General features: G+C 40.4%; 5 protein-coding genes across 7 annotated transcripts; 1 reads left to right on the top strand and 4 right to left on the bottom strand.

The window, feature by feature from the left end:
* Positions 1 to 33: 33 nt before the first annotated feature.
* LOC306977617 (selenocysteine insertion sequence-binding protein 2-like) lies at positions 34 to 4,839 on the bottom strand. Of its 2 annotated transcripts, none has more exons than XM_079576010.1 (13): positions 4,734 to 4,839; positions 4,526 to 4,626; positions 4,279 to 4,428; positions 4,127 to 4,213; positions 3,915 to 4,013; positions 3,722 to 3,851; positions 3,493 to 3,656; positions 2,578 to 2,701; positions 2,330 to 2,492; positions 2,032 to 2,252; positions 1,766 to 1,920; positions 1,521 to 1,695; positions 34 to 213 (listed from the first exon to the last, which is right to left on the bottom strand). In XM_079576010.1, the coding sequence occupies exons 1-13, from the start codon at positions 4,807 to 4,809 to the stop codon at positions 86 to 88; spliced, it is 1,773 nt and encodes a 590-aa protein (XP_079432136.1). In that variant the 5' UTR covers positions 4,810 to 4,839; the 3' UTR covers positions 34 to 85. The 2 variants fall into 2 exon arrangements, with proteins under 2 accessions (XP_079432136.1, XP_079432137.1); XM_079576011.1 differs by having other exon boundaries at positions 4,279 to 4,425.
* Positions 4,810 to 6,658, bottom strand: LOC306976169 (uncharacterized protein; the record flags this gene model as incomplete). Its single annotated transcript, XM_079574057.1, has 5 exons — positions 6,488 to 6,658; positions 5,601 to 5,695; positions 5,264 to 5,402; positions 5,137 to 5,194; positions 4,810 to 5,051 (listed from the first exon to the last, which is right to left on the bottom strand). The coding sequence occupies exons 1-5, from the start codon at positions 6,494 to 6,496 to the stop codon at positions 4,810 to 4,812; spliced, it is 543 nt and encodes a 180-aa protein (XP_079430183.1). The 5' UTR covers positions 6,497 to 6,658.
* Positions 6,659 to 6,869: 211 nt separating this feature from the next.
* Positions 6,870 to 9,923, bottom strand: LOC306966878 (major facilitator superfamily domain-containing protein 10-like). 2 transcript variants are annotated; one of them, XM_079561700.1, is made up of 13 exons: positions 9,816 to 9,923; positions 9,403 to 9,567; positions 9,104 to 9,200; positions 8,920 to 9,023; positions 8,675 to 8,833; positions 8,376 to 8,573; positions 8,180 to 8,282; positions 7,993 to 8,104; positions 7,600 to 7,708; positions 7,435 to 7,525; positions 7,318 to 7,365; positions 7,133 to 7,222; positions 6,870 to 7,049 (listed from the first exon to the last, which is right to left on the bottom strand). In XM_079561700.1, the coding sequence occupies exons 2-13, from the start codon at positions 9,565 to 9,567 to the stop codon at positions 6,940 to 6,942; spliced, it is 1,386 nt and encodes a 461-aa protein (XP_079417826.1). In that variant the 5' UTR covers positions 9,816 to 9,923; the 3' UTR covers positions 6,870 to 6,939. The 2 variants fall into 2 exon arrangements, with proteins under 2 accessions (XP_079417826.1, XP_079417827.1); XM_079561701.1 differs by having other exon boundaries at positions 9,853 to 9,916.
* A 489-nt stretch (positions 9,924 to 10,412) lies between these two features.
* On the bottom strand, positions 10,413 to 19,375 carry LOC306976079 (zinc finger protein 462-like). Its single transcript, XM_079573939.1, has 11 exons — positions 19,267 to 19,375; positions 18,928 to 18,983; positions 14,186 to 18,846; positions 13,844 to 14,112; positions 12,976 to 13,094; positions 12,782 to 12,895; positions 12,454 to 12,691; positions 12,236 to 12,378; positions 11,930 to 12,153; positions 10,951 to 11,827; positions 10,413 to 10,874 (listed from the first exon to the last, which is right to left on the bottom strand). The coding sequence occupies exons 2-11, from the start codon at positions 18,935 to 18,937 to the stop codon at positions 10,750 to 10,752; spliced, it is 6,780 nt and encodes a 2,259-aa protein (XP_079430065.1). The 5' UTR covers positions 18,938 to 18,983; positions 19,267 to 19,375; the 3' UTR covers positions 10,413 to 10,749.
* A 400-nt stretch (positions 19,376 to 19,775) lies between these two features.
* Positions 19,776 to 21,724, top strand: coq2 (coenzyme Q2 4-hydroxybenzoate polyprenyltransferase). Its single transcript, XM_079563297.1, has 7 exons — positions 19,776 to 20,351; positions 20,442 to 20,608; positions 20,701 to 20,822; positions 20,942 to 21,027; positions 21,111 to 21,244; positions 21,334 to 21,522; positions 21,601 to 21,724. Exons 1-7 carry the CDS (start codon positions 20,033 to 20,035, stop codon positions 21,712 to 21,714), a joined length of 1,131 nt encoding a protein of 376 aa, XP_079419423.1. The 5' UTR covers positions 19,776 to 20,032; the 3' UTR covers positions 21,715 to 21,724.
* Positions 21,725 to 22,445: the final 721 nt, after the last annotated feature.

Here is a 22,445-nt window from a genome sequence, read left to right as displayed (position 1 = left end):
TCATTTGTGAAATCACAGGATTAGTCTTGTGTTTTCCCATGAGTTGGCTCATGACTTTGTTTAGGCCCACTGGACATCACTGTGGTCAGCTCACGCCACCGTCATCACTGTGTTCTGTGCATTCACTATCCAAGCACATAGAGCTCAATTCTTCCTCAAATTTGGGAAATGTCTGACTGGACTCCTCCTCCAACAATTTCTTCCATAGTTTTACTGAAAAACAAAATACGCAATTATCCATCCATCCATCCATCCATTTTCTTCCGCTTTATCCGGGGCCGGGTCGCGGGGCAGCAGTCTCAGCAGAGATGCCCAAACTTCCCGGTCCACACCTCCTCCAGCTGTTCTGGGGGGACCCCGAGGCGACACCAGGCCAGCTCGGAGACATAGTCCCACCACCGTGTCCTGGGTCTTCCACGAGGTCTTGTCCCACTAGGACATGCCTGGAACACCTCCCGCGGGAGGCGACCAGGAGGCATCCGAAACAGATGCCCTAGCCACCTCAGCTGGCTCCTTTCGATATGAAGGAGCAGCGACTCTACTCCGAGCTCCTCCCGGGTAACTGAGCTCCTCACCCGATCTCGGAGGGTGCGCCCAGCCACCCTGCGAAGGAAACTCATTTCGGCCGCTTGTATTCGCGATCTTGTCCTTTCGGTCATGACCCAAATCTCATGACCATAGGTGAGAGTGGGAACGTAGATCGATCGGTAAATCGAGAGCTTTGCCCCCCGACTCAGCTCCCTCTTCACCACGACAGACCGATACAGCGACCACATCACTGCTGACGCCGCACCGATCTGTCTGTCGATCTCACGCTCCATCCGCCCCTCACTCGTGAACAAGACCCCGAGATACTTGAACTCCTCCACTTGAGGTAAGGACTCCCCACCGACCCGTAGAGGGGAAACCACCTTTTTCCGGTGGAGAACCATGGCCTCGGATTTGGAGGTGCTGATTCTCATCCCGGCCGCTACACACTCGGCTGCAAACCGCCCCAGAGCGTGCTGAAGGTCCTGGTTCGTTGGAGCCATCAGAACAACATCATCCGCAAACAGCAGAGATGAGATCCTGAGGCTCCCAAACCGGACACCCTCCGGCCCCTGGCTGCGCCTAGAAATTCTGTCCATAAAGGTAATGAACAGAACCGGTGACAAAGGGCAGCCCTGGCGGAGACCAACACGCACCGGGAACAGGTCTGACTTAGTGCCGGCAATGCGAACCAAGCTCCTGCTGCGGTCATACAGGGAACGGACAGCCCTTAGCAGAGGGCCTCGGACCCCATACTCCCGGAGTACCCCCCACAGGGCACCACGAGGGACGCGGTCGAACGCTTTCTCCAAGTCCACAAAACACATGTGGACTGGTTGGGCGAACTCCCACGAACCCTCAAGCACCCGACGGAGGGTATAGAGCTGGTCCAGTGTGCCACGACCAGGACGTCGTCCAATATCCAATTAAACCTTTGTAAATATAAATATACGTTTACAAATAAGTGGCATAAAGGAAAAACTGCAACCTACTGTATTCTGGTTCCTCTGACTGAGTTTGATCAGAAACAGGGTCTGTTTGGTTTGTTTTAAATGGCTGTTCCATATCCACTTCCCTGTCTGACACTGTCTGCTCCGGGCTCAAAAGCATTGCTTCATACATGTTCCTGGCCTCAGAAGATAATTCTATCATCTTGTGGTAAATGTCCTATGAAGAAAAATAAATGTAATAAAGAAAAACAATCCAGTTTATTCATCTTCAACTGTATGCTACTGACCTGTGCGCCATCAAAGTTGAAGATTCCGACTAGACTCACGGGTACTGCCTTGTTAACACAGCGACCCAAAGCTTTTCTTGACAAGGCGAATACAAAGGGCACTTCTTGTTCACGGCAAGCGTCAATGACTGCATGCAGAGCCTCATCCAAGCCTCCTGCAAAGGAAGATCGGTAGGTAGCATGATGAAAGACATTTCAATATCCTTGGCATGCAAGAGGATTTCAAGCTCTAACAGTAATTTAATCTCAATTATAAGAAGTCAAACCTTTGGACTGGATGCGCTCACAGTTGGGTGAAATGATGACGCATTTGACCTTCCTCAGTTTAAGGTGTTTCAGTACTTCCCGTAAACCCATAACAATGCGTCTTTTCATGCGAGCCTTCATTGGGTCTTTTTGATACAGACGATCCTGGAAACGCACAAGTTCCTTTAGAAGCGTGGTCACACATTCATCCACATCTTTGCTCAGCATTTGAGTGCAATATCTGTCAACACAAAAAAAGTGGTTAAAAATGAGAGGCAAATATCTGATGTTGGTATTAAAATGTACAAAAGTATTTACTCTCTGAATTTTCTGCTGTGGATTTTGGGTAGGTCAACAGGGGTGACCAAAGTTGAAGTAGACAGTTTTTCGGCAGTTTCTTCATTCTCTCCTTTGTCTTCATTACTGAGGTCATTTATCTCTGCTTTATCACAAAGTTCTTCTGCAGGGCTGAGTGTGCTATCTGAAGTTGTTGTTGAATAATAAACAAAAAGTTGAATTTCATTTGAACTTTTCATCCTTCAAAGGCTAAAACAAGCTAATATGACCTGCTGCATTGCCGTTTTCTTCCTCTGCTGTGTCCTTGGCTGGCATGGAATCACATTCAAACAGTAGCCCTTTCTCCTCAAGCAAACGTCTCTGCTTCCTTTCCTCTCTCTCTTTCAAAATAATCTACAATAGAATAATAAAAATACATCTGGTGATCCCTCTGCCAACAGGGTCTCCCACCTATGGAAGAGCTTCTCCCAGATCCCGAGGGTAGCTGCTTCGAGACACACACCCTCTCCGCATTGAGAAGTGCTCCCTTTTCTGCCACAAAATCCATGAAGAGTAGCTTATTTCAGCTGCCTTTTGTCATTATGTATGTATCTGTTGTATACATTTAACCTATTGTACATTACATTTAGCCTACGAAACAATATAGCGTTATTATTTAAAAAAAAAATACAATCTAGACTCTTTATCCAGCATACATTTATATCTAGAGTATGCATTTCTCTTTTAAACATGATCAAAAATATTCAAGTTTTAACATTAGAAAATAAACAGGAAAATATAACAATGACAGAAGCGACCGGGAGCTGAGTCTGGGGGTAAAGCTCTCGATATACCGATTATTCTACATTCCCACCCTGTTCTATGGTCATGAGATCAGGGTACAGACCGAAAAGACAAGATTGCGGATATAGGCGACCAAAATGAGTTTCCTTCGCAGGGTGGCTGCACCCTTAGGAGATAGGATGAGGAGCTCAGTCACTCGGGAAGACTCAGAGTAGAGCCCCTGCTCCTTCATGTGGAAAGGAGGCAGCTGAGGTGGCAGCTGGAGGAACTGTGTGTGGATAGGGAAGTCTGGGCATCTCTGCTCAGACTGCTGCCTCCGCAACACAGCCCCAGAGTAAGTGGAAGAAAATGGATGGATGGACAACACATAATATTGCTAACTATTCATACCTCTGAATTACCTTTTTAAGAGCAGTAGGTTTCTTTGCTTTTGGCACTTCCCTCTGTTTGCCCTTCTTTACCAACGGGCTTGTAGAGTCCAACGGATTGTGAGCAACTTTGTCTTGCATCCATGATTTCTTCTGAGCTGGCTGTTGCTTAGGCACCACAGGTAAACCTCCACCAACTACAAACACAATCACGGTCTTGAGCCATTTGTCCAGGGCTTTGTTATTGAGAGGTAAGCCTTACCTGACAAGGTCAGTGGTTTTGTATCCAGCTTAGCTTTTTGAGATTGTTTCTTTTCCAAGACAGCTAGCATGTTTCCAATGTCAAGCTGAACAGGCACTTTGCTCTTCTTCCCAGAAACTTTTTCAACTTTCTGCATATAAATGATTTTATTTAACGCATTAGTTTAGTTTTCTAATTCAGTAACATACTATACCTGTGCTTTAGGAGCCTCTGAAGAAGGAGACTTAGCACTATGGGGGGTGTCCTTTTTCTGGCCTATAGGCTGTAGTTGGAAACTTTGTGTTTGATTTTCCTAAACAACAACAGCAAAGTTTTGTCAGGTGCTTTCATTACTCACAAGTAAATGTTTATGTACACGTATAAAAGACAGCTTAACAAGTTACTCGTAGACTTGAAAAAACATACATTATTGCATAGATTGGCTGTTTTGCTTCTGGTTGACTTTTCTGCCCAACTAAAACAAGGTGTTAGGCCAGGAAACTCTTCTTCATCCTTTAACAACAAATAATTAGGAGCTTACGGAACACCATAACTTTCTTTGCTTTTATGAAAATTACCTCAAATCTTGGAGGGTCCTGATTTAAGTTATGGTTTTCTAATTCAGTTGCTGTGTCGTCATCTGTACCTTTGGCTTTCTTCTTTTTCTTTTTCCGTTTTTTCTTGCCTGTGTCGACCTCTTCCCCCTGTGGTATTACTTCATCAACCTGTTTTAAGCCAGAACAAATTTGTATGTATATAGACCATGCCCTCCGTTTTTCAACATAATATATTTTCTTATGAAATATAGAAGAAAATGCACAATACCTGAGCAGGCTTGGAAGTCTCTCTCAAAACAGGCTTTTTGGGAGGTTGAGAGGCAATATTAGCCCAAGAGCTTGTTGCAGAAGCAGAGATGCCCTCAAATGCTGAGAAAAAAAAAAAAAAGTCCACTAATTTAATGCGCAACATAGAACAAAATGTATTCATGGTACACTTGCTGTTGTGTTTGATAGAATTAAAAATTTCTCTTTACCCAGTGCATTTTCACAGAAGCTGGGAATTTCAGCAATTTTGGGCGGTTCATAATTTGTTGATGCATTTCTGTTCATCTACAAAAGAGCAGCACCATGTTGATTACAACATAACGGATAAATGTATGCTAACCCTGTTCGATAAACATTTAATAAATATCGAAGCCAGAAAACCTTCCAACGAGATTCAGGATCTTCTTCCAGAGTTGGAGTAGGCAGTCCCCACGAATGTCTCTGAACTTGATCCACAAAGATGCCACTTAACTCAGGAAACTCATCCATTTTTACTTCAAATGTTACAGATTCTGGCATCCCTCTTCCTGTACAAAAAAGAAAAGAAAATGGATGAATAAAAAAAGATGAACTAGAAAATGTTTCTAACTTATTTAGATATGAATCACTGACCCCTTCTTTTCACATCCTTTCTCCCATGTCCAGGAAATGTATGGTCCCCTGGTGATCCCTTTAGAAACAGACCATTACTAATAATGACTAATTGACAACTTTTTAGATACTTAAACTAATAATAAACCTGAGTTTGTAGATCCCAAGTGGACTTTTGTTTTGGCTGAATGTTGTTAATTTTACCATTTGCTCTACCGATAGATTCAGGTCGTCCCAAAATGACATTGTCGGCAGATCTCTGCGTGGAACTCAAACCTGAATGTTTCCTTTAGAATCAGAATCAGAATGGATTTTATTGCCATTGTCATAGTACAGTGACTGTGGTGCATTGAACATGTAGTAATAAAATAGATACAAGTCTACAAGGGCATGCTAAATAAGATTAAATAAAAGGTATTTTTTAAAACAACAATTCATTGACAAATCTGATAGAAACATTGCATTAATAATGAGAGTAGACATGCCCCTGTTGAGACCTGTAAGGGTTTGGTAATATTGGCTCCATCCTTGGTTTTCGCTGGTCAATTCCTTGTACACGAGCAGCAGGAAACTTCTCCACCTAAAAAAACAAATATTAACAGGGTTGGGGGTGACGTATTACATTTTTCAGTAACTAAGGAAAACAACATATTACTTGCTCAAAATACCGGAATATATCAGTCATTACATTTCAAGGCGAGTTACAAGTGCGTTTAAATGTATGAACGAAAAATGCCAAATTCCCCCCAAATAAAGGACACTGGTGTGATGTGCTGTTGAGATCGTCAAAACAGAAGCAGAGAGTGGGGGAAAGAGGAAAAGGAAATCTTTGACTGCAGTTTTGCTCGGTGGAATCATTACTATTACTATTTTTTGGTTTATATTTTCCCAAAAGCTACATTATTGAAACAGTAATGTGTAATTCAAACATATTACATTTTTATAGCTGTAAGTACTACAGAATACATTACAGTTTTTTAGTAAATTGCCCAACACTGAATATTCAGTATATAAACCTCTCGACCTTTTTACGATTATAAAAGGGTACAGTTACGTAAAATGGTACTTATATTAATGGCCAACATAAACATAGAAAAGATGCACTTAGCAACTCTAAGCTACTATCAGCAAGTTACAACGTTATTTCTTAAGACTATTGGAACCGCAAACTTGTCAACTCTTGATCAACTTTGCAAAAGCTTGAGGTTGGATTCTGAAGTGGACATTATTTGATTAAACACATGTACACGTTTAAATTCACAACTACAGAAACTACTTGCAAAACATAATACATTACATGCCTTACAATTTTACACTATGCTAGCTTGCTACAAGCTAGCATGTACAGCCTAAAATAAAACCACTTTCGTACCTTGTCCATCTTCAGGTTTTTGTATACACCGTCAAAGTTGTGTGTGCATCGTTTCCTTGTTCTTCGAAACTCTCTCACAAGAACGATGTAAATTTACACCAGATACATGCTGGATTAGCTTCCCTGCATAACCTGTTACATAGCACAGCAGTGTTTACGAGGACTGTTTATATCGGTTGTTGGGCGACATCTACTGGGGAAAGAACATTATTGCACTGAATGGCTACGCTAACGTTTACACAAAATACACAAAATAAATAAAAAATAAACAAAGTTTATTTTCAGTTAAAACACATAAAATATAATAATGTAAAAATATGGTAATACTATTCTATTTAGAATTCTCATTATCTTTCAGCTTCTTACACAACTATGGCACACAAACAGTTTGATCTCAGAGCATGTTTTGTGGAAAGAATCTGTGGCGGAAGAAAAGGTTATCTTTCTGGCACTTAGTCATCCTTTAGGCTCCAGTCAGTAGGCCTACTGAGCAAAGCCAAAGGAACAATGAAAGATGCTGATGAAAGAAAAAAACAAGTCTCGGCTCCAGCAACCCAGTAAACTGTGAAATGCAGATAAAATTAGCTTTGCATAATCACAAAACTACGTATTAGTTTTAATAATTCTCTTGTCTTGGATTCTTACCAGTTGATGAAAGAATTGGTCCCATTGCTCTGGCTAGAGCACCCAAACTGCGCAAGATGCCCATGACAGTCCCTTTCTGACTAGCTGAGCCTGAAAAAGGTTACTGCTGATTAGTACGATTAAACAAGTTACTGTGTATAAAAACAACACATCATAGCTTTAAAGAAGAAAGAAAAACATCTTACCATAGTCAGACACTACAGTTGACAGACATGGTACAACTATTGCAGCCGCTGTCAACAACAAAATATATAATTAACTTAGTGAAAAGCTTAATATCCAGGTACTGATCAGTGACTCACCAAAGGAATACAAAGCCAGACCACTGTACAACATAGTTAGATTCCAGGAGAATCCAATGAGAATAAATGCTGGAATCAGTGTAATCATTGCCTAAAATATACACAAACATTTACATTTCCCATCATTGTAAAAAGGAATCAACTGTACTGGTATTCAGACCTCACCATTTGTACATTCCTTATGTGTTTTCCAGGCTTGATTCTTCTAGCGTAGCCTCCCTGGATCAAAGCCATAATGATGCCGATGAAGAAAAACATTTTCCCCTGCTGCATACTATTAAAAGACAATACATAGTTACTGACATTTTCTGGTTTGGTCATTTAACAAAAAGTGTATAGTGCTCTGAGCAAATATTGGTACTAAAGCTAGTCATCTTGCTTATTTCTAAAGGAGGCAGCACATACTGGCCAAAGGGCTTCAAATAATTTTGGCACAGGAAATTTTCTTTTTTCTCTCCCCAGATTCTTTTTTTGCAGTGACAACAGATTTCTTTTCTTTTTTTTCTATTTACCAAGGGAGACAATATTTCTATTGCCGTAAGTTAGAAGAAAAATCACCTTGTGAATTGGAAGCGCTGGTGTGTCAGAAAACTTAGTGTAAACTCCAGCCCGGAGAAAAGGAAAAGGTAGCAAAAATAAATCAGACCCAGCCTCCTGAGTTTCTCCATCCCTGTAAGTAGAACATACTGTGCATCAACATGCCTGATGGACAGCACAATTCAAGGAATGCACAAATTAAACTCACGCTGTTTTGAAGGAGACTCTTTAGTCCTACTAACTGCAGAAAAACAAAACAAAGCCAATGGGTTTAAGAGGTCCCGTGAGTGGTGGAGTCCAAAAGAAGATGTCTGTAACAACATTTAAACATGTAAACATCTTTATCTTTGACTGATCTCATGACTAATTAGAGAGGGCAAAAATAAATGTATTTCTTATGCTACCTTGACATCAGTCCTCAATGTTTCAGGGAGCACAAGCCAAATAAAGAGCAGATCAGCTATGCTGAATGCCAGAGCAAGCAGAGCTGGAGCTTGGAAAAATACATTTCCTTCATCTGCTGTCCTGAAACTCATGGCAAAGTAGGCCCCCATCAGAGGTCCAATGGTAAATCCCAAAGAAAATGCAATGCCAATCATAGCCTGGTGAAAAACAAATAACATAAATATACAATACAATAACAGAAATTATTATTGTATTTTTATCGTTGTTTTTTTTAAATATATGGTTTAGCAAAGCCTACCATTCCTCGATTCCTTGCTTTTGGAGAAGGCAAGTCAGCCACAATGGCAGTGCAGAGACTGACATTTCCCTTACAAATTCCCCCAATAATACGAAACAAAAGAAACACAGTAAAGTTTCTGGAAACAGCCCACACAGCATACGAGGAGACTAGCCCAAACTGGAATACAAAGCACCCAATTAAACACCATATGAAGCCATTCATGTGTTATAATTACTGTCCATTAATACTTTTTTTTTACTCACTGTGGTGACCATTAGCAGGGGCCGTCTGCCATATCTATCAGACAGAGCCCCAGTTACAGGTGATGCCAAAAACTGGAGCATGGAAAAAAGCGCCCCAATCAAGCCTGGCAAACGCAAGAGGTTAACCACATGATGATCTGGGTTCCTGATGTTATTATTATTATACTCATATGAAGCTTTGTACCTCCAAATAGGACAGTGTTGTATTTCTTATCTAAGGGAATCCCAATAGACCCTCTAAACCAGTCCACTGCACCCTGCATAAATTGATAGACATCATCCTGCAAAAAGGGCAAAAAAAGAAAAAACAAACAGGAATGAAAGTTCTGCATGAATGAGCTTGTAATGGTCAATGTTCAATCTGTCAAGAATCATTGTGCCTTTTCCAAACAAAGCCTCCTTTGTTTGAATTTGTCAGCAGCCTTGGGTTAAAAAATCTCATTCTCACTGGAGTAAATATTGATGTAGGCTATATGAACTTACTTCTTCCTGTGCATAGAAGTCCAAAATTGAAGGCAGCAGAGGCAGGATCAAAGTAAAACCAAGAAGATCCAATAATAGGATGACAAACACAATGTTAATAATTTTGGTTGAGAAGGATTCTTCTTCCTCTTCAGAGCTGGATACATCTGCCATACTTTTCATCATCTGTGCAGAAACACAAGTCAATTCACTGGGATAAAGACTGTAGGAAATGCATGGAAGGTAAGGCTGGTGACCGCAAGGAAGGAGGAAACAAATTGTAGAAAACACACCCACACCAATAAATGCCTCTTTAAGGTGTCAGAAGTTTAGACTTTTTCAATCATCAATTTGACTTTCAACTAGTCAGTTTTAGCACTTTTTAAGGGATTATACTGTTTTTTTTAATAATACATGTGTAGGTAATACGTTACATTTCAAGTAGTAAGTAGCGTAGATGGATGAGTTTACCTTCAGAAACTAGAACAGCTTTGTTGCTCTCATCAGCCCATTACTACAGTGTAGTCCATACCAGGAAGCGGTGTCCTCTTACATTTTTCGCAACTCGGCGTCAGCGTAGACGGTGCTCATCTAGGACCGCCCAGCAGGGGAGGGCGGTCAGGAGCTCCCTGTGATTCCAATTGTCTTGTCCGCACTGCTACCTTAAGAAATCCAAGTCCTGGCCTCAAAGAGCTAACAGAAGACATTTTAACCCTCCATTTTGTAGAAGTCGGTGGTCCACTTGTAACTCACAATAAACTTCTCTTTTACATTAGCAAAAATGTGAGGTTACACTGAAGACTTCATTGACACAAAAATGTTAAACCTTCTATTGAATAAATTATGTCTCAACTAAGCAATGATAAAATGTGCGTATCAACCCAACAATATATATATATATATATATATATATATATATATATATATATATATATAATATATATAGAAAATCAACACAGTACACCGGTCTAAAAGAGCAGAAAAGCATTTTACTTGTGATTTACAGTATTGGATATAATACCGGGGCAAACAAGTCATTTTCTACGCCCAGTCATAAAACTTACAAATTAAAGATGAAAATTAGACTCACATATGACACCAAAAGATATTAAGGCAACAATATTGGTTCAAGAGAGTTGAGGTTGGCTTGGTTATGTTTAACTCAATACTTAATCTGTAAAATATAAGCAGCTAAAAACCTAATCAGAATATCTGTCATTGTAATATTAGTTTTATTTATAAAACATGTCTATACACAGAGTTAAACCATGAGCAAAATGTACCAACAAAAAATCCTAGAGCACTGCCCCTTCATGAGGCCTGCTAAGAATATGTAAATATTTACAAATATATTGCCTTAAAACACAATTACATTCCATGTCTCATCATGTGACGCTGAAGTTCTGAAGTGTTCGCAAGATTTCTTCCACACAGGTCACAAGGGAATATTGTCGCAGCAACAGGTGAACAGACAGTAGCAGCAACATCTGTGGCTAAGATAAAAAGATGATTTCATTTTGACTTCCATTTCACTTTGATTTTATCGAAGTATACAAAAGACATACATACCAAGCAATATCGGTGGGTTTAGTGTTTCCTGGTCATCATTTTTACTCACTTCAGCGCCTTCTTCCCTTATCCTTGCACATAACTTCTCAGAATTTTCACAGTGTTGTGCAAAAATGAAATGTTGCTCCTTGAAATATTTTTCAAGTATGGGCATTTCACCGTAAGGACTTGTCTCCTCAGAACTGTATGGTTGGTTATGTGCATGTCCATCATTAGGAACTGAATTGACGCCATAACTTTGTCGGTCTTCTCGAATGTCATGGCTTATCTGAAGTTCTACAAAGCGTGGAGAAATCAAGCCATTCTTGTCAATATCGGTTGTATCGTCAGTGAACCCCTTTTGAATTTCTGAGTTTGATTTCGAGTCCTGGATTGACTCTGCAGCATCTACCATTGGATCGTCCACATATTCTGTCAAACAGATTTGTTTTTGACTGTCCACAGCCCTCAAGCTCGGAGTTTTCTCTTGAACTCCACTGATATCTTCCTCAAGACAAACCGCTGAGATCTCATTAACCTCTTTAGTTTTAGTTTGGGCTTGGTTGTCATGTTTATTCTCATTCACTTGTGCATCATTATTCTTAGTATGATCTTTTAATCTTTCATCAGCATTTTGTCTGGATATGTTCTGTGTATTGGGGATATCCAAGGACACATCCTTCAGAATGTGTTCATTACTCGCTTTCTCTTTGATGGTATCTTCTGCACCTTCTGTTAATTCCTCATTTGGTTGCGCTTTCTTCAGTGCTCGCTCATCATTTCGTGGATAATGTACAATTTCATCATATTCATCGTCTTCATCCAGTGAATTACGGTCGTCTTTTTCTTCCAACTGATCAAGACTAACCTGGCCGACCAGCTGATGGTTCCGAACAACCTGTAATGTAAAGTGAAAGACATAATAGACTAACGCCTATACAGCAGGCTTCTAGGAATGTGCCTGATGAAAGAAAATACTCCAAAATGAAACATTCCCCACTTGATGCTTATCGCACAGGTGTTCCTCCAGATCTCTCAGCTGAGTGCAGTCAAAGTAACACAGTCGACACTTGAATGGTTTGAGGTCATTGTGCTTGGTCATGTGCGAATCCAGACTGTCAGCACTCCCACTCGTAAATGTGCACTTGTAACAGCGAAAGACGATCCCTTGAAGGTAACGTGACAGTTTGGATCTGCGTACCTCCATGGGTATCATACGTTCCTCTGAAAACAATTAAACAAATCAGAAAAACAAAAACAAAAAAAATGTTCAGGAATGCAAAGTTTCTCTTAGAACTGGACATACCGCGATGCAAGACAATGTGATCAATCATGTTGTTTTTGTTCTTTGATTGATAGAGACAAAAAGGGCAGCACAGGTTCTTCTGGTGTGTTGGCTCTGATTGAACAGACAAGTGACCCATCTGCTCGTGTAGATCCAGGTTTTGTCTGCAAGTCAAAGTTAATTGTCAATTGCAATATGCGATTACATTCACGAACAAAGACGAACAGGTAAAGGCTTACTTAAAACAAGTGAAAAAGCTGCAGTCCTTGCACCGGATAAGCTTCTTCCCATGACGCCTCAGATAGTGACGGCGCATATTGGCATAATGGTGGCTATTGAAATTGCACATTTCACATGGAAGCATCCTTGGGTCACTTAAATGGATCTTGTCTTGTATTTTTGCTGCAGGGTCTATTTGAGCCATAACATTGTAGTGTCTTAACTGGCGCTGCACATCTGGGGGCTCCAGGAACGAGTCTGTAGATGAAAAAAATGTCCTTTTAAGAAAAATTCCAATCATAAAGTAGTGCTCTATTTTGGTAACATGTTGGGCATTTTGTCGCTTACTTTCAGGTTCTTCATCACCATCAGCATTGAAGTCATTTATGATATTTGGAACAGCCTCTTTAACTTGCTGGGTTCCCTCTTCAAAGTGTTTATCGACTCGAGTATTCGAAACATCTGATGCAGAAATAAACGTTCATAAAGTAAAGAAAAAAGCATAAACACCGCTTAACTGCAGTGTTTGCATTTACACTCACATCGATGCTTTTTCAAGAAATGGCTTTTCCCCAGCCCCAACACAGTGGTTCGATATGGGCATAGTTTGCACATATATGGCCTAGTAGTCCCATGTCTGTAGACAATGTACTGATCAATACTGTGGAAATAAAAATCTGAATTAGTATCAGGTGTTCACAATATTAACATTTTAGACCCTATTTTAATGCCATCAGGTAAATCCCGACCACCCCAAAAACACCTTAGCAAACCTTTTACCATTTCCATACAATGGGCGCCATCCTTCCTGCCGTATCTTTTACATTCACAATTACCAGGGTCCCACAGAAATGAAGCGACAGCTCAAGATTTTGTAAACGACTAGTAAAAGTAAGAGACTGGAGCAGGTTAAAAACATTACGTAATAACGGTGGATGTTTTGTCTTGAGGCTAACACAAAATTAAAACTAGAGCAAAGTTTTGAACGATCCTGTGCGAGCCAGTAAGCAGTCTAAATTTTATCGAGTTGTTTACCGGTACATGTTATATCGTAATTATCTAACACTAGCCTTTAGCTCACAAGATAAAAGCTCCTTAACAACCACTGGCGTTTTCTTTGGGGCAGAATTCACCGCGAACACAATGTTTTTAAGATGTATCTGTGACTGTCCATCAGTGACTCATTGTCCTTTACAAAATCTTCAGCTATCTCTTCATTTGTTTGGGAGCCTGCTAATCGTGAGTGTAAAAGATAGGGGACAGGACGTGCATCGCCGATCTTACTGTCCAGGAAGAAATCAGGATGAATGAGTAATGGATGGAAATTAGTCCAAGTCTACAATCCGGTGTGGCTTGTTCATTAACATGCACTGTCCCTACCAAATATACCAATAAAAAGATTATTCTTACTGTTCCTCGGATTCTGAAGCAGTAAGGTTGTCCAGGGCTGCAAATGCTGCATGGCTGCGTTCATGCGAGCGCAGTCCTTTGAGTGACATGAAGGTCCTCTTACAGCGCAGACAGGTGTGTTTGCCTTCACTGGGCTGCTGCGGTACTTCAGCATTTAAGAGCGGGACAGTTAACGCAGGGGGACTTTTCATTGTCTCATCACTTCTCAGTTTTAACTTCAGCTTATCCTCTATTGGATACAAAGTGGGAGGTGGATTTTCTTCAGACACCTAAAGAAACATGGAAAGAGTTGTTATTACACTCATTATTGTCAACAAACATCTCTAAAGGGGATTTACTTACTTCAACTTTGATTTCCATCTCCTTATGTTGTGTCTTCATCAGTTTTGCTCTGTGTTGATCCAAATGTTTCCAGATATTTTTCATTCCAAAGATTTTCTGTTTGCAGCGATTACACCTGTAAACTCCAGTGGTCCTATATGTTCTTTCAGCTACTATTGTAAAGTCCACCACCTCAGATCTGTGAACTTTTCCGTAATGGGCCAGAAGTCTCATCTTTGATGGAAAGAACACATTGAGGCACTTTTTGCAGTTAAAGCGGCCAATGGGCAGGGTTGGTTCCCAGTTCTTGAACTTTTCCATTTGTTTGCTGATAGCCTTGGTTTCAAGTTTGTGTCTGTTCCTAAAATGGGCAATCAAGTACCTTCGGTAAGGAGTGCCATATGAACAGATGCTGCACTTGTAAACCCGCATGTGTGGGGTGGCTTTCTCTTGTTTGACTTCAGCTTTTTCATTTTCCCCTGCTTGCTCATTTTTGACCTGCGATTTAGGCGTCTTATTAAATTGGTTAAAAAGTGGAGAGTAAAACTTGCTATAGGCAGCCTTCCCATGTCGGTTTCTGTAGTGTCTTCCAAGTGACTTTAAAAGCGAGGTTGAATAAGAGCACATGGAGCATTTGAAATAATGACGAAACTTAGTGACACATTTTGTTTGACTTGAAGAGGCAGATTCAGATCCAATGTTCTGATCCACAGACGGCTGTGGAGTGTGGGCTAAAGGCTGTGCGCTGGCTTGTGCCTTTGTGTTGTGGTCAGTTTCACAATGTCTTTTAAGTTTCTTCAATGTACCATAAATTAATGGACATTTTTTGCATCGAAAGCCTCCATATTTTTTCGAGTTAGGCAGGTATCCAATCATATTTGCAATATCTATTTCAATAGTTTTAAGTGTTTCTGCCCTGACCACCACCTTTGGGTGTCGCATTTGGCAGTGAGTCAGAGTTCCATGATAACTAGCATTGACATAACGGCAACTTGGACACTTGAACATGCGTAATAGTTCAGTTTGTGAGACGGTGCTCTGTATTGATCTTTCTTTCTGTTGGTCTGTTGTTTTATCAGACGGCTGGTTGTACAATGGTGCATAGTGTTTGAAGAAAGCCTCTTCACCATGTTTCCTTGAGTAATGAATTCCCAGTTGGACTTTAGTAGAGAAGGTATCTGGACATAGAGCACATGAGTATATACTACTATTCTTTGGGCATACACGCAAGTGTTCACTGTTGTCCTTTGCTGTGGCGCAGAACAAACCACAAAACTGACACCAAATCTCTTTATTTATGGGTTTTGAGCCGTCAGGTGCCGGAGTAACTAAGTTGAGCATAGGCCGTTTCTTGTGTGTCTTGCGGTGCTCATTCAGTTTCTCTTTAGATGAAAAGATCTGAGTGCACTCCTTGCATATGTACCCACAAAACTTCCAGTTTCCATTTTTCACTTTCATTTCCACATTGTGAAGATGTTCACTCTCAACATAGAAACTGCCAGACTTCAATGCTTTGTTGGGATGCTTCATTTTAGTGTGGGTAAGAACACCACTTCTAATATTATTCACGTAGCTACAGCTGCGGCATTTAAAGACTTGCATCCGCTTGGCTAAACTTGGAGTTTCTTCAATTCTGTCACGGTGTTTCATTCCCATGTGAATAATAAGACCACCATGCCCTCCAAATGTGGCTGGACAATAAGAGCAACTGTACGCTTTTGCCTGAGCCGTTGAAACATTTGCGTTGCCAACATCAAGAGGCGCTTGGTACGAGTCAAAATTCTGCTGAGAGTCCAGCTTTTTGTTACTTAGAATTTGCTTTTTGCTGCTGTTGTCGACATCCAACATAGAGCCACCGTCCTTCACAGTCCAAGGGTGAACAGCCTGGTAATGGCTTGTGATGCTGGAAAAGGATGTTCCTTTAAATGAACATGCTTTGCAGGAATAAGCCTCAGGATATACCTTTGGCAAGTTGCCATCAGGAATGTCATCTCCTCCAATGCTCCTCTTTTTGGGATCACACATATCGGGACTTAAATACATGCGAGTGCTCGTAAATTGAATACTTACACTGCGGCCACAATGCCTTTCAATGCTATGGGTTTTAACTTCAGCCACATCGTCACAATGGAATGAACACATATCACAGTAGTATCCAGGCTCAAACTGTGCCCCTGTCCCACAAAGTCGCACAATGTCTGAAAATGACATATTGGCCTTGTGAACTGCTATGAGATGTTTTCTCATGAGGTATACGTGATGAGACACATATGAACATTTAAAGCACTTGAGTCTTACTTGTGATGGCGGCACATATGTGGATGTTCGAAGTTTTGTTACTTTGAGATTTTTCTTCAAATTTTCAAGAAAAGCGTCCAGGTTTTGTTCGGTTGATTTTATCCGACTGTTTGCTTGTAACCGCTCATAAATCACCGATGTATGCTCTAGAATTTGTGGAGCATTCACTCGACACCCTTTATGAACTTTAAAGAAGTGACTGTTGATCAGAGCAATCTTGTTATGTCTGTAATTGCATAAATAGCAAAAGAACAATGGTGATTTGCCTTTAATCAAAGGAAGAGGCAAACCAGAGGGAAGAATCGAGTTGGTGGGATGAGATTTGGATTTTTCAATTTGATCACGGATCTTTGTTGTGTGTTCCAAAACACTCTCCTTGCTTTTACAATGTTCATGAATCTTGTTCTGGTGGCCTAATATTCCTTTTAAAGTAGGATTCCCATAGTTGCAGAGTTGGCAGTAATACAGCTCCTGTGCACATGGATAAACACTTGGCACGGAATTAGACACTTCAGATGCTACAACTTTGTTCTCCATCGCTGCAGTGTGTTTTAAAACATCTTCAATCGTTGTTGTTGATCCATGTTTTGCATTGTGGTGAGAGATAACACTTTTTATTTTCGAGTTGGAATAGTTACAACGATCACACAAAAACATCTTATTTGATGAAGACGATGTGGGACAGTCTAACTCAGCAGTCAGTGGGGCTGGCTGTAACTTTCGCTCGACTGAAATGCTTTCAGAATGAGTTTCTGGATCAGCGAAAGGGGATGCCCGAGTCTCCTCCTTCACTAAGGAGTTGGAGAGATCAATATTCATGTCAGGATTTTGTGCTGATGCTGTAACAGATGGAGCACCAATTGACTGCTTGATTTTATCTAATGTGATGGGTTCTTGAGGGTGACACTTTTTGTAGTGAACATGCAAGACAACAACAGATTTATGACTAAAAGTGCACTTTCCACAATAATACAAAGTCCCATCCTGTGCTTTGGGTTGAGGCTTAGGGCTCAAGGATGGACTCCTCTCGTCCTGGCAGGGTGTGGTGGATCTTTCAGAGTGAATGGTTTTGAGGCTGTCTTGTTCTTCAGAACTTCTACTTTTAGTTTCATTAATACTATGCTGCGTGGAGGAATATTTGTAATATAACAGTGGATTTTCAACTTTGAGAGATGGATGCTTTTCCTTGTGGTGTTCTCTCAAACTATGCAGTATGCTGGATGTAAACGGACACACAAAACACTTATAGACCAGGTTCAGATCAACAGATTTCAGATTGAAAATATCTGGAGCATCTGGATGATCTCTGTAGTGATTACGTAGGTGAGTATCACTGGGAAATTCAACGGGACACTCTAGACACCGAAATGTTGCAGACTGGTCACTCTTCTCCTCAATGTAAAATGAGTTGTATCTTAAGTAAGGGTGGCTTTCTTCATAATGGCTGTAAACATGCTCCATACTGGCCGATTTAAAGTCACAGTGCTTACAGAAGTAAGACTTGATGGCATCTGCTTCTTCGCTAGCAAGATCCTTTCCCTCCTCGTCATCACTAACCTCAAATGAAAGATCTGCACAATTCGAAGTTTGAATATGATTTGGTTGATTCGTTTCCAATTTAGCTTTTTTGGAAGGATCAGATTCAACACTTTCTTTCGAGGTCCTCTTTGATGCATTGTTCAGTGTTGCTTCTTTGAAAGGGTCAATAGGCTTTGCTGAAGTTGGATCTGATATCAAATCACTGAGCAGATGTGCTGTGTTCATGGAACCCATGTCAATGGAAGTTGCTTTCACCTGAAACACACCGCAGGATTTTAAAGAAGAGTCTTCCAAACGTATGGTTTTAGTGTCCTTTTCCTTAGTTTGATGATGTGACTTAACAGTGGATGCTGCTGTAAAATATTTGGTGATTGTTTGAGGGGATTTTGAATAGATTTTAACATCTTTCGAGGTGCTTTTGCATGTTGCTTTTACAGACTTAATTTCTTTAGAACTTGAGGAGGGCTTTTGCGGTTTAAAAAAGATGCTTGCTGTAGGTATTGGACTTTCATTGTTAGAACTAACGGAACACTGATTTTTATGCTCACTAAAGACGGACCAATTGCAACTTTTAAAACTGCAGTTTTTGCAATTGAAAGCAAAATCTGACTTCAAGGTTTTTGACTTGTGTTCAGGCTTGGGTTTGCTTTGTGGCAAAGTTTGAAGGCCAGAGTCTCTGAGTGCCGCTTCAATGCCAAGACCATGTACCTGGTGGAGGTGTTCATACAGGTAAAATCTGGTTTTGAAGATGAGCACACAGTGGCTACAGCTGTGGGATGCAGCGGAGTCTTGTTGTGTGGCAGCTTCGTCTGGCGTAGAGAGGCCAACTGCACGGTGCTCTGAATCTAAGAAAAAATAGGGACTTTTCAGCATTTAAAGACCGAATACAGAATTCACTTTTATCGATATAAAATGGACAAGCATACCATGTGGCATCTTACATGTCTATTATCTGTTCAAATGCAGCCAGGCGAATGGACGCCTAAACAAAAAAAGTTTCAACATATTAGCAGTGTGTGATAAGTATAACCAAAAAAAGCTATTGGCGCTATAACACTAACATTACGGAGAGGATTCACCACAATTCCAACAAAGAAGGCTGTGTCACATAAAAATAGGAACATATTACAGCGTCGACGCTTTTTCTTCAAACCAGAGGGACAGCTGCAGGAACTACAGGAGCTACAGCAAGTATTCGCAGAACTGTTTACAGCTGGGGCCAGGACAAAAGGCAACAGAAACAAATAATGAAGCAAAATACTCACGCATTTAGGAAGCCGAGGATTTTAAACTTAAGGTTGTGATGTTTTGACTCGTTTCTTGCACTGAGCAGAAGCCACTCACATTTCCGCCATTTTTCCCGCGACAAAAGTGTTGTCCGACGACCTGTTTCCTGTCCCACAGCAAAAACACGATAAGGGCTTAAATCAAAGATCCGAGGTAAAAGCACCCAAGTATTATTAATAATAATAATCAGAATACATTCAATTCAATGAAAGTATCTCTTGAATGTTACAGTATCCACATGATTAAAGTCACACATTGCAAACATTTGGTGTCATCATAAAAAAAAATAATGATAATACAACAACAACTAACTACAACACAATAATCTAATAAAATATCATAATCTTTTCACGTATGAGGTGTATGGGATACAGTTACATAGCCACGGCCACGCGCTGTTTGATTGGCCACATATGGTTCCGCGCAATTTGTTTCCTGCGGAACATGATTGAGACGGACAATAACAAAGAAGGCGCGTTCGGTTCTCGGTAACAAATACATCGGTTATAATACATCCATGTAAATAACTCCCATTTGCTGTCGTGTATTTACATTTTACATTTTTTAATTTTGGACAAAGGCGTTGTAGGAGAATTGTCACACACGGGTTAGATGGGCAAATGGGTGGGACTTAAGCACTTTCAAAGGATTTGCTGTGGCGAGTTTCTTTTGTCAACACACCCGTGCGCTGTTTGTCATTTTAGATTGGCATTTCATTTGTCAAAATATATGCGTGTGTCGTAGATGAGCTCTGGTACAATGGCTCTCGCCAGGTTAACCTTCAAAGCTGCGACGAGGATTCACCCGGGGTCATGTTGGCCTCTATTTCAGCCACTGTCGTACGGTTGTGTGAATGATGAAAGAAAACGAAAGGACGGATATTTGCACTTAAATGTTTCGGGGAGAACACTTCACCGCCAAAATGGTATATTCCCATTGACTAAACCCTGGAACACACAAAGTGGAAAACGAGGTTTCAGTTTATCGGCAGCATCAATTGTAAATCATGCACCTGCGATGGTCCAGCCATATCTGCGTTTAATGAGACTGGACAAACCGATAGGTTTGTATTTTATTTTCAATAGACGCACTGCTTTTATTTTTTTTCATTTGCTGATTTGGTTTCTCAAATGCAGTTGTGTTTGTCTTCCAGGCACCTGGCTGTTGTATCTCCCTGGTACCTGGAGTATTGCTCTGGCTTCTGATCCGGGATGCCTTCCACACTTGGGCATGCTTACTTTGTTTGGCATTGGGGCTCTGCTAATGAGAGGGGCAGGTTGTACGATCAATGATATGTGGGACAAAGACTTTGATAAGAAGGTATTCCTGCCATTTGATCTGTTGACATGTTATTACATTTTAAGATACAAATATCACAAAATCTTTGGATTTTCTCTTTATTTTTGTTGCAGGTTTTTCGGACAGCAATGCGACCCATTGCTTCAGGGCAGATCTCTCAGTTTCAAGCTCTGGTCTTTCTTGGCGGGCAGCTCACTTTTGCACTGGGGGTTCTTCTATGTCTCAACAATTACAGGTGGTGTTTTAGGCTAAGTTACCACTGACAAATACTTTTATCAAGGTGGATTAGCCTGCTCTATTCAGAATTATTGTCCTAAGACTACCCATTGAATTTACTCTGGCTCCTATACACAGTATAGCTCTTGGAGCAGCATCCTTGGGCCTTGTGGTTACTTACCCACTGATGAAGAGAATCACATATTGGCCACAGCTTGTCTTAGGTACAGATTTCAGAATACACACATGCTCTATTTTTATTTCTCCTAATGCTATAATGTTCTACATTTTAATGTTTCTTTTTAAGGACTCACCTTTAACTGGGGAGCACTGCTTGGGTGGGCCGCTATTAAAGGCTCATGTGATTGGTCGGTTTGTCTCCCACTGTATTGCTCAGGCGTGATGTGGACACTGATATATGACACCATATATGCTCATCAGGTAAATATAGGTTCTTCTTCATTTCTGGCTATTACATAATTATTATATCATATAAACATTGTATTTCTTCAATATCAAATATTTTATAGGACAAAGAGGATGACATTAAAGTTGGAGTCAGGTCTACTGCGCTGAGGTTCCAGGAGCAAACAAAGCCGTGGTTGAATGGCTTTGCAGTTGCTATGATTTCAGGCCTAGTTGTGACAGGGATCAATGCAGGACAGTCTCTTCCTTATTATGCTGTATTGTCAACTGTGGCTATTCACTTAGCCCACCAGGTAATTAAAGTCCAGAATACAATTTTCACCTTGAGGAATATCGTTAATTCGTAAATAAATTGTTATATATTTCTGTAGATTTATACGCTTGACATCGACAAACCAGAAGACTGCTGGAAGAAGTTTATTTCTAATAGAAACCTTGGAATCTTGCTGTTTTTTGGCATTGTAACTGGCAATTTGTGGAAATGAATTGTGGTAAAAATACAAAGTGTTATAAAATTAAAATAGCTTTTATGAAATTTTGACCTGCTGATTATTTCTCTTTTACATGTCATACAGTGTCCAGTTGTTGTTGTCTGTGTATATTCCCTTAATGAACATATTTTAAAACCTGACATTTCTTTTTTCTATCCTTATTCTTCTGGCTACAGCAGATCTCAGGGAAAATATCAGACATCTCAGTCCAGAAAAGTGCAGTTCTAGTAACAGTAAAGATACTGCACAGAACAGAGGAGACTGTCCGCAGAAGGGAATTTATATATACCTGTAATTTATTAATTCTTTGCAGGTACCTTGAGTTACAGATTCTGGCAGGGAGAATTATCTATACTGCGTAGAAATATTTGCCAAATCTGTGATCCCAACACCCTGGTGTGAATGTGCAAACATGCACAACAAAGATGAGGGCAAAGGTAAACACAAGTACACACACACACACTGTATATTTCCATGGCAATGATTGCCAAGGCAGATCCTCCAACACACATGTGCTGATACCTGTAAGCAGTGATAATATTGTGTTTCAAGTTTGAAAGTTGTGTAGGCTGGAATGCAAACCTGTTTATCAAGGATAGGTCATCAAGGAAAACAAATACAAAAATCCAAATAGAATAATAAAGCAGTGAAACAAAAGCTAAGACATTTTGTCTGCACAACTTTCTTGCAAAGTCGAAGAGAGGTACAGTATTTAAATCTTGGTG

The sequence above is a fragment of the Gobius niger genome (assembly GCF_951799975.1).
Source record: "Gobius niger genome assembly, chromosome: 1".
NCBI lineage: Eukaryota > Metazoa > Chordata > Actinopteri > Gobiiformes > Gobiidae > Gobius > Gobius niger.
This window is presented reverse-complemented; position numbering and strand designations above follow the sequence as displayed.

What these genes read in the sequence shown, in the direction of transcription:
- LOC306977617 (XM_079576010.1), bottom strand. Translation starts at nt 4,809, where the DNA reads ATGAACAGAAATGCATCAACAAATTATGAACCGCCCAAAATTGCTGAA. An exon ending in CAGCCAATCTATGCAATAAT is followed by an intron (nt 4,014 to 4,126) that starts GTATGTTTTTTC and finishes GTTGTTGTTTAG; the next exon opens with GAAAATCAAACACAAAGTTT. An exon ending in AACCTACTGCTCTTAAAAAG is followed by an intron (nt 2,702 to 3,492) that starts GTAATTCAGAGG and finishes ATTCTATTGTAG; the next exon opens with ATTATTTTGAAAGAGAGAGA.
- LOC306976079 (XM_079573939.1), bottom strand. An exon ending in TTTCTTGAAAAAGCATCGAT is followed by an intron (nt 12,896 to 12,975) that starts GTGAGTGTAAAT and finishes TTTCTGCATCAG; the next exon opens with ATGTTTCGAATACTCGAGTC. An exon ending in ACCTGTGCGATAAGCATCAA is followed by an intron (nt 11,828 to 11,929) that starts GTGGGGAATGTT and finishes TTTACATTACAG; the next exon opens with GTTGTTCGGAACCATCAGCT.
- LOC306966878 (XM_079561700.1), bottom strand. Translation starts at nt 9,567, where the DNA reads ATGATGAAAAGTATGGCAGATGTATCCAGCTCTGAAGAGGAAGAAGAA. An exon ending in ACTTCTATGCACAGGAAGAA is followed by an intron (nt 9,201 to 9,402) that starts GTAAGTTCATAT and finishes CCCTTTTTGCAG; the next exon opens with GATGATGTCTATCAATTTAT. An exon ending in TCTGGCTTTGTATTCCTTTG is followed by an intron (nt 7,366 to 7,434) that starts GTGAGTCACTGA and finishes TGTTGTTGACAG; the next exon opens with CGGCTGCAATAGTTGTACCA.
- coq2 (XM_079563297.1), top strand. Translation starts at nt 20,033, where the DNA reads ATGAGCTCTGGTACAATGGCTCTCGCCAGGTTAACCTTCAAAGCTGCG. An exon ending in ACAAAGACTTTGATAAGAAG is followed by an intron (nt 20,609 to 20,700) that starts GTATTCCTGCCA and finishes TTTTTGTTGCAG; the next exon opens with GTTTTTCGGACAGCAATGCG. An exon ending in ACACCATATATGCTCATCAG is followed by an intron (nt 21,245 to 21,333) that starts GTAAATATAGGT and finishes AATATTTTATAG; the next exon opens with GACAAAGAGGATGACATTAA.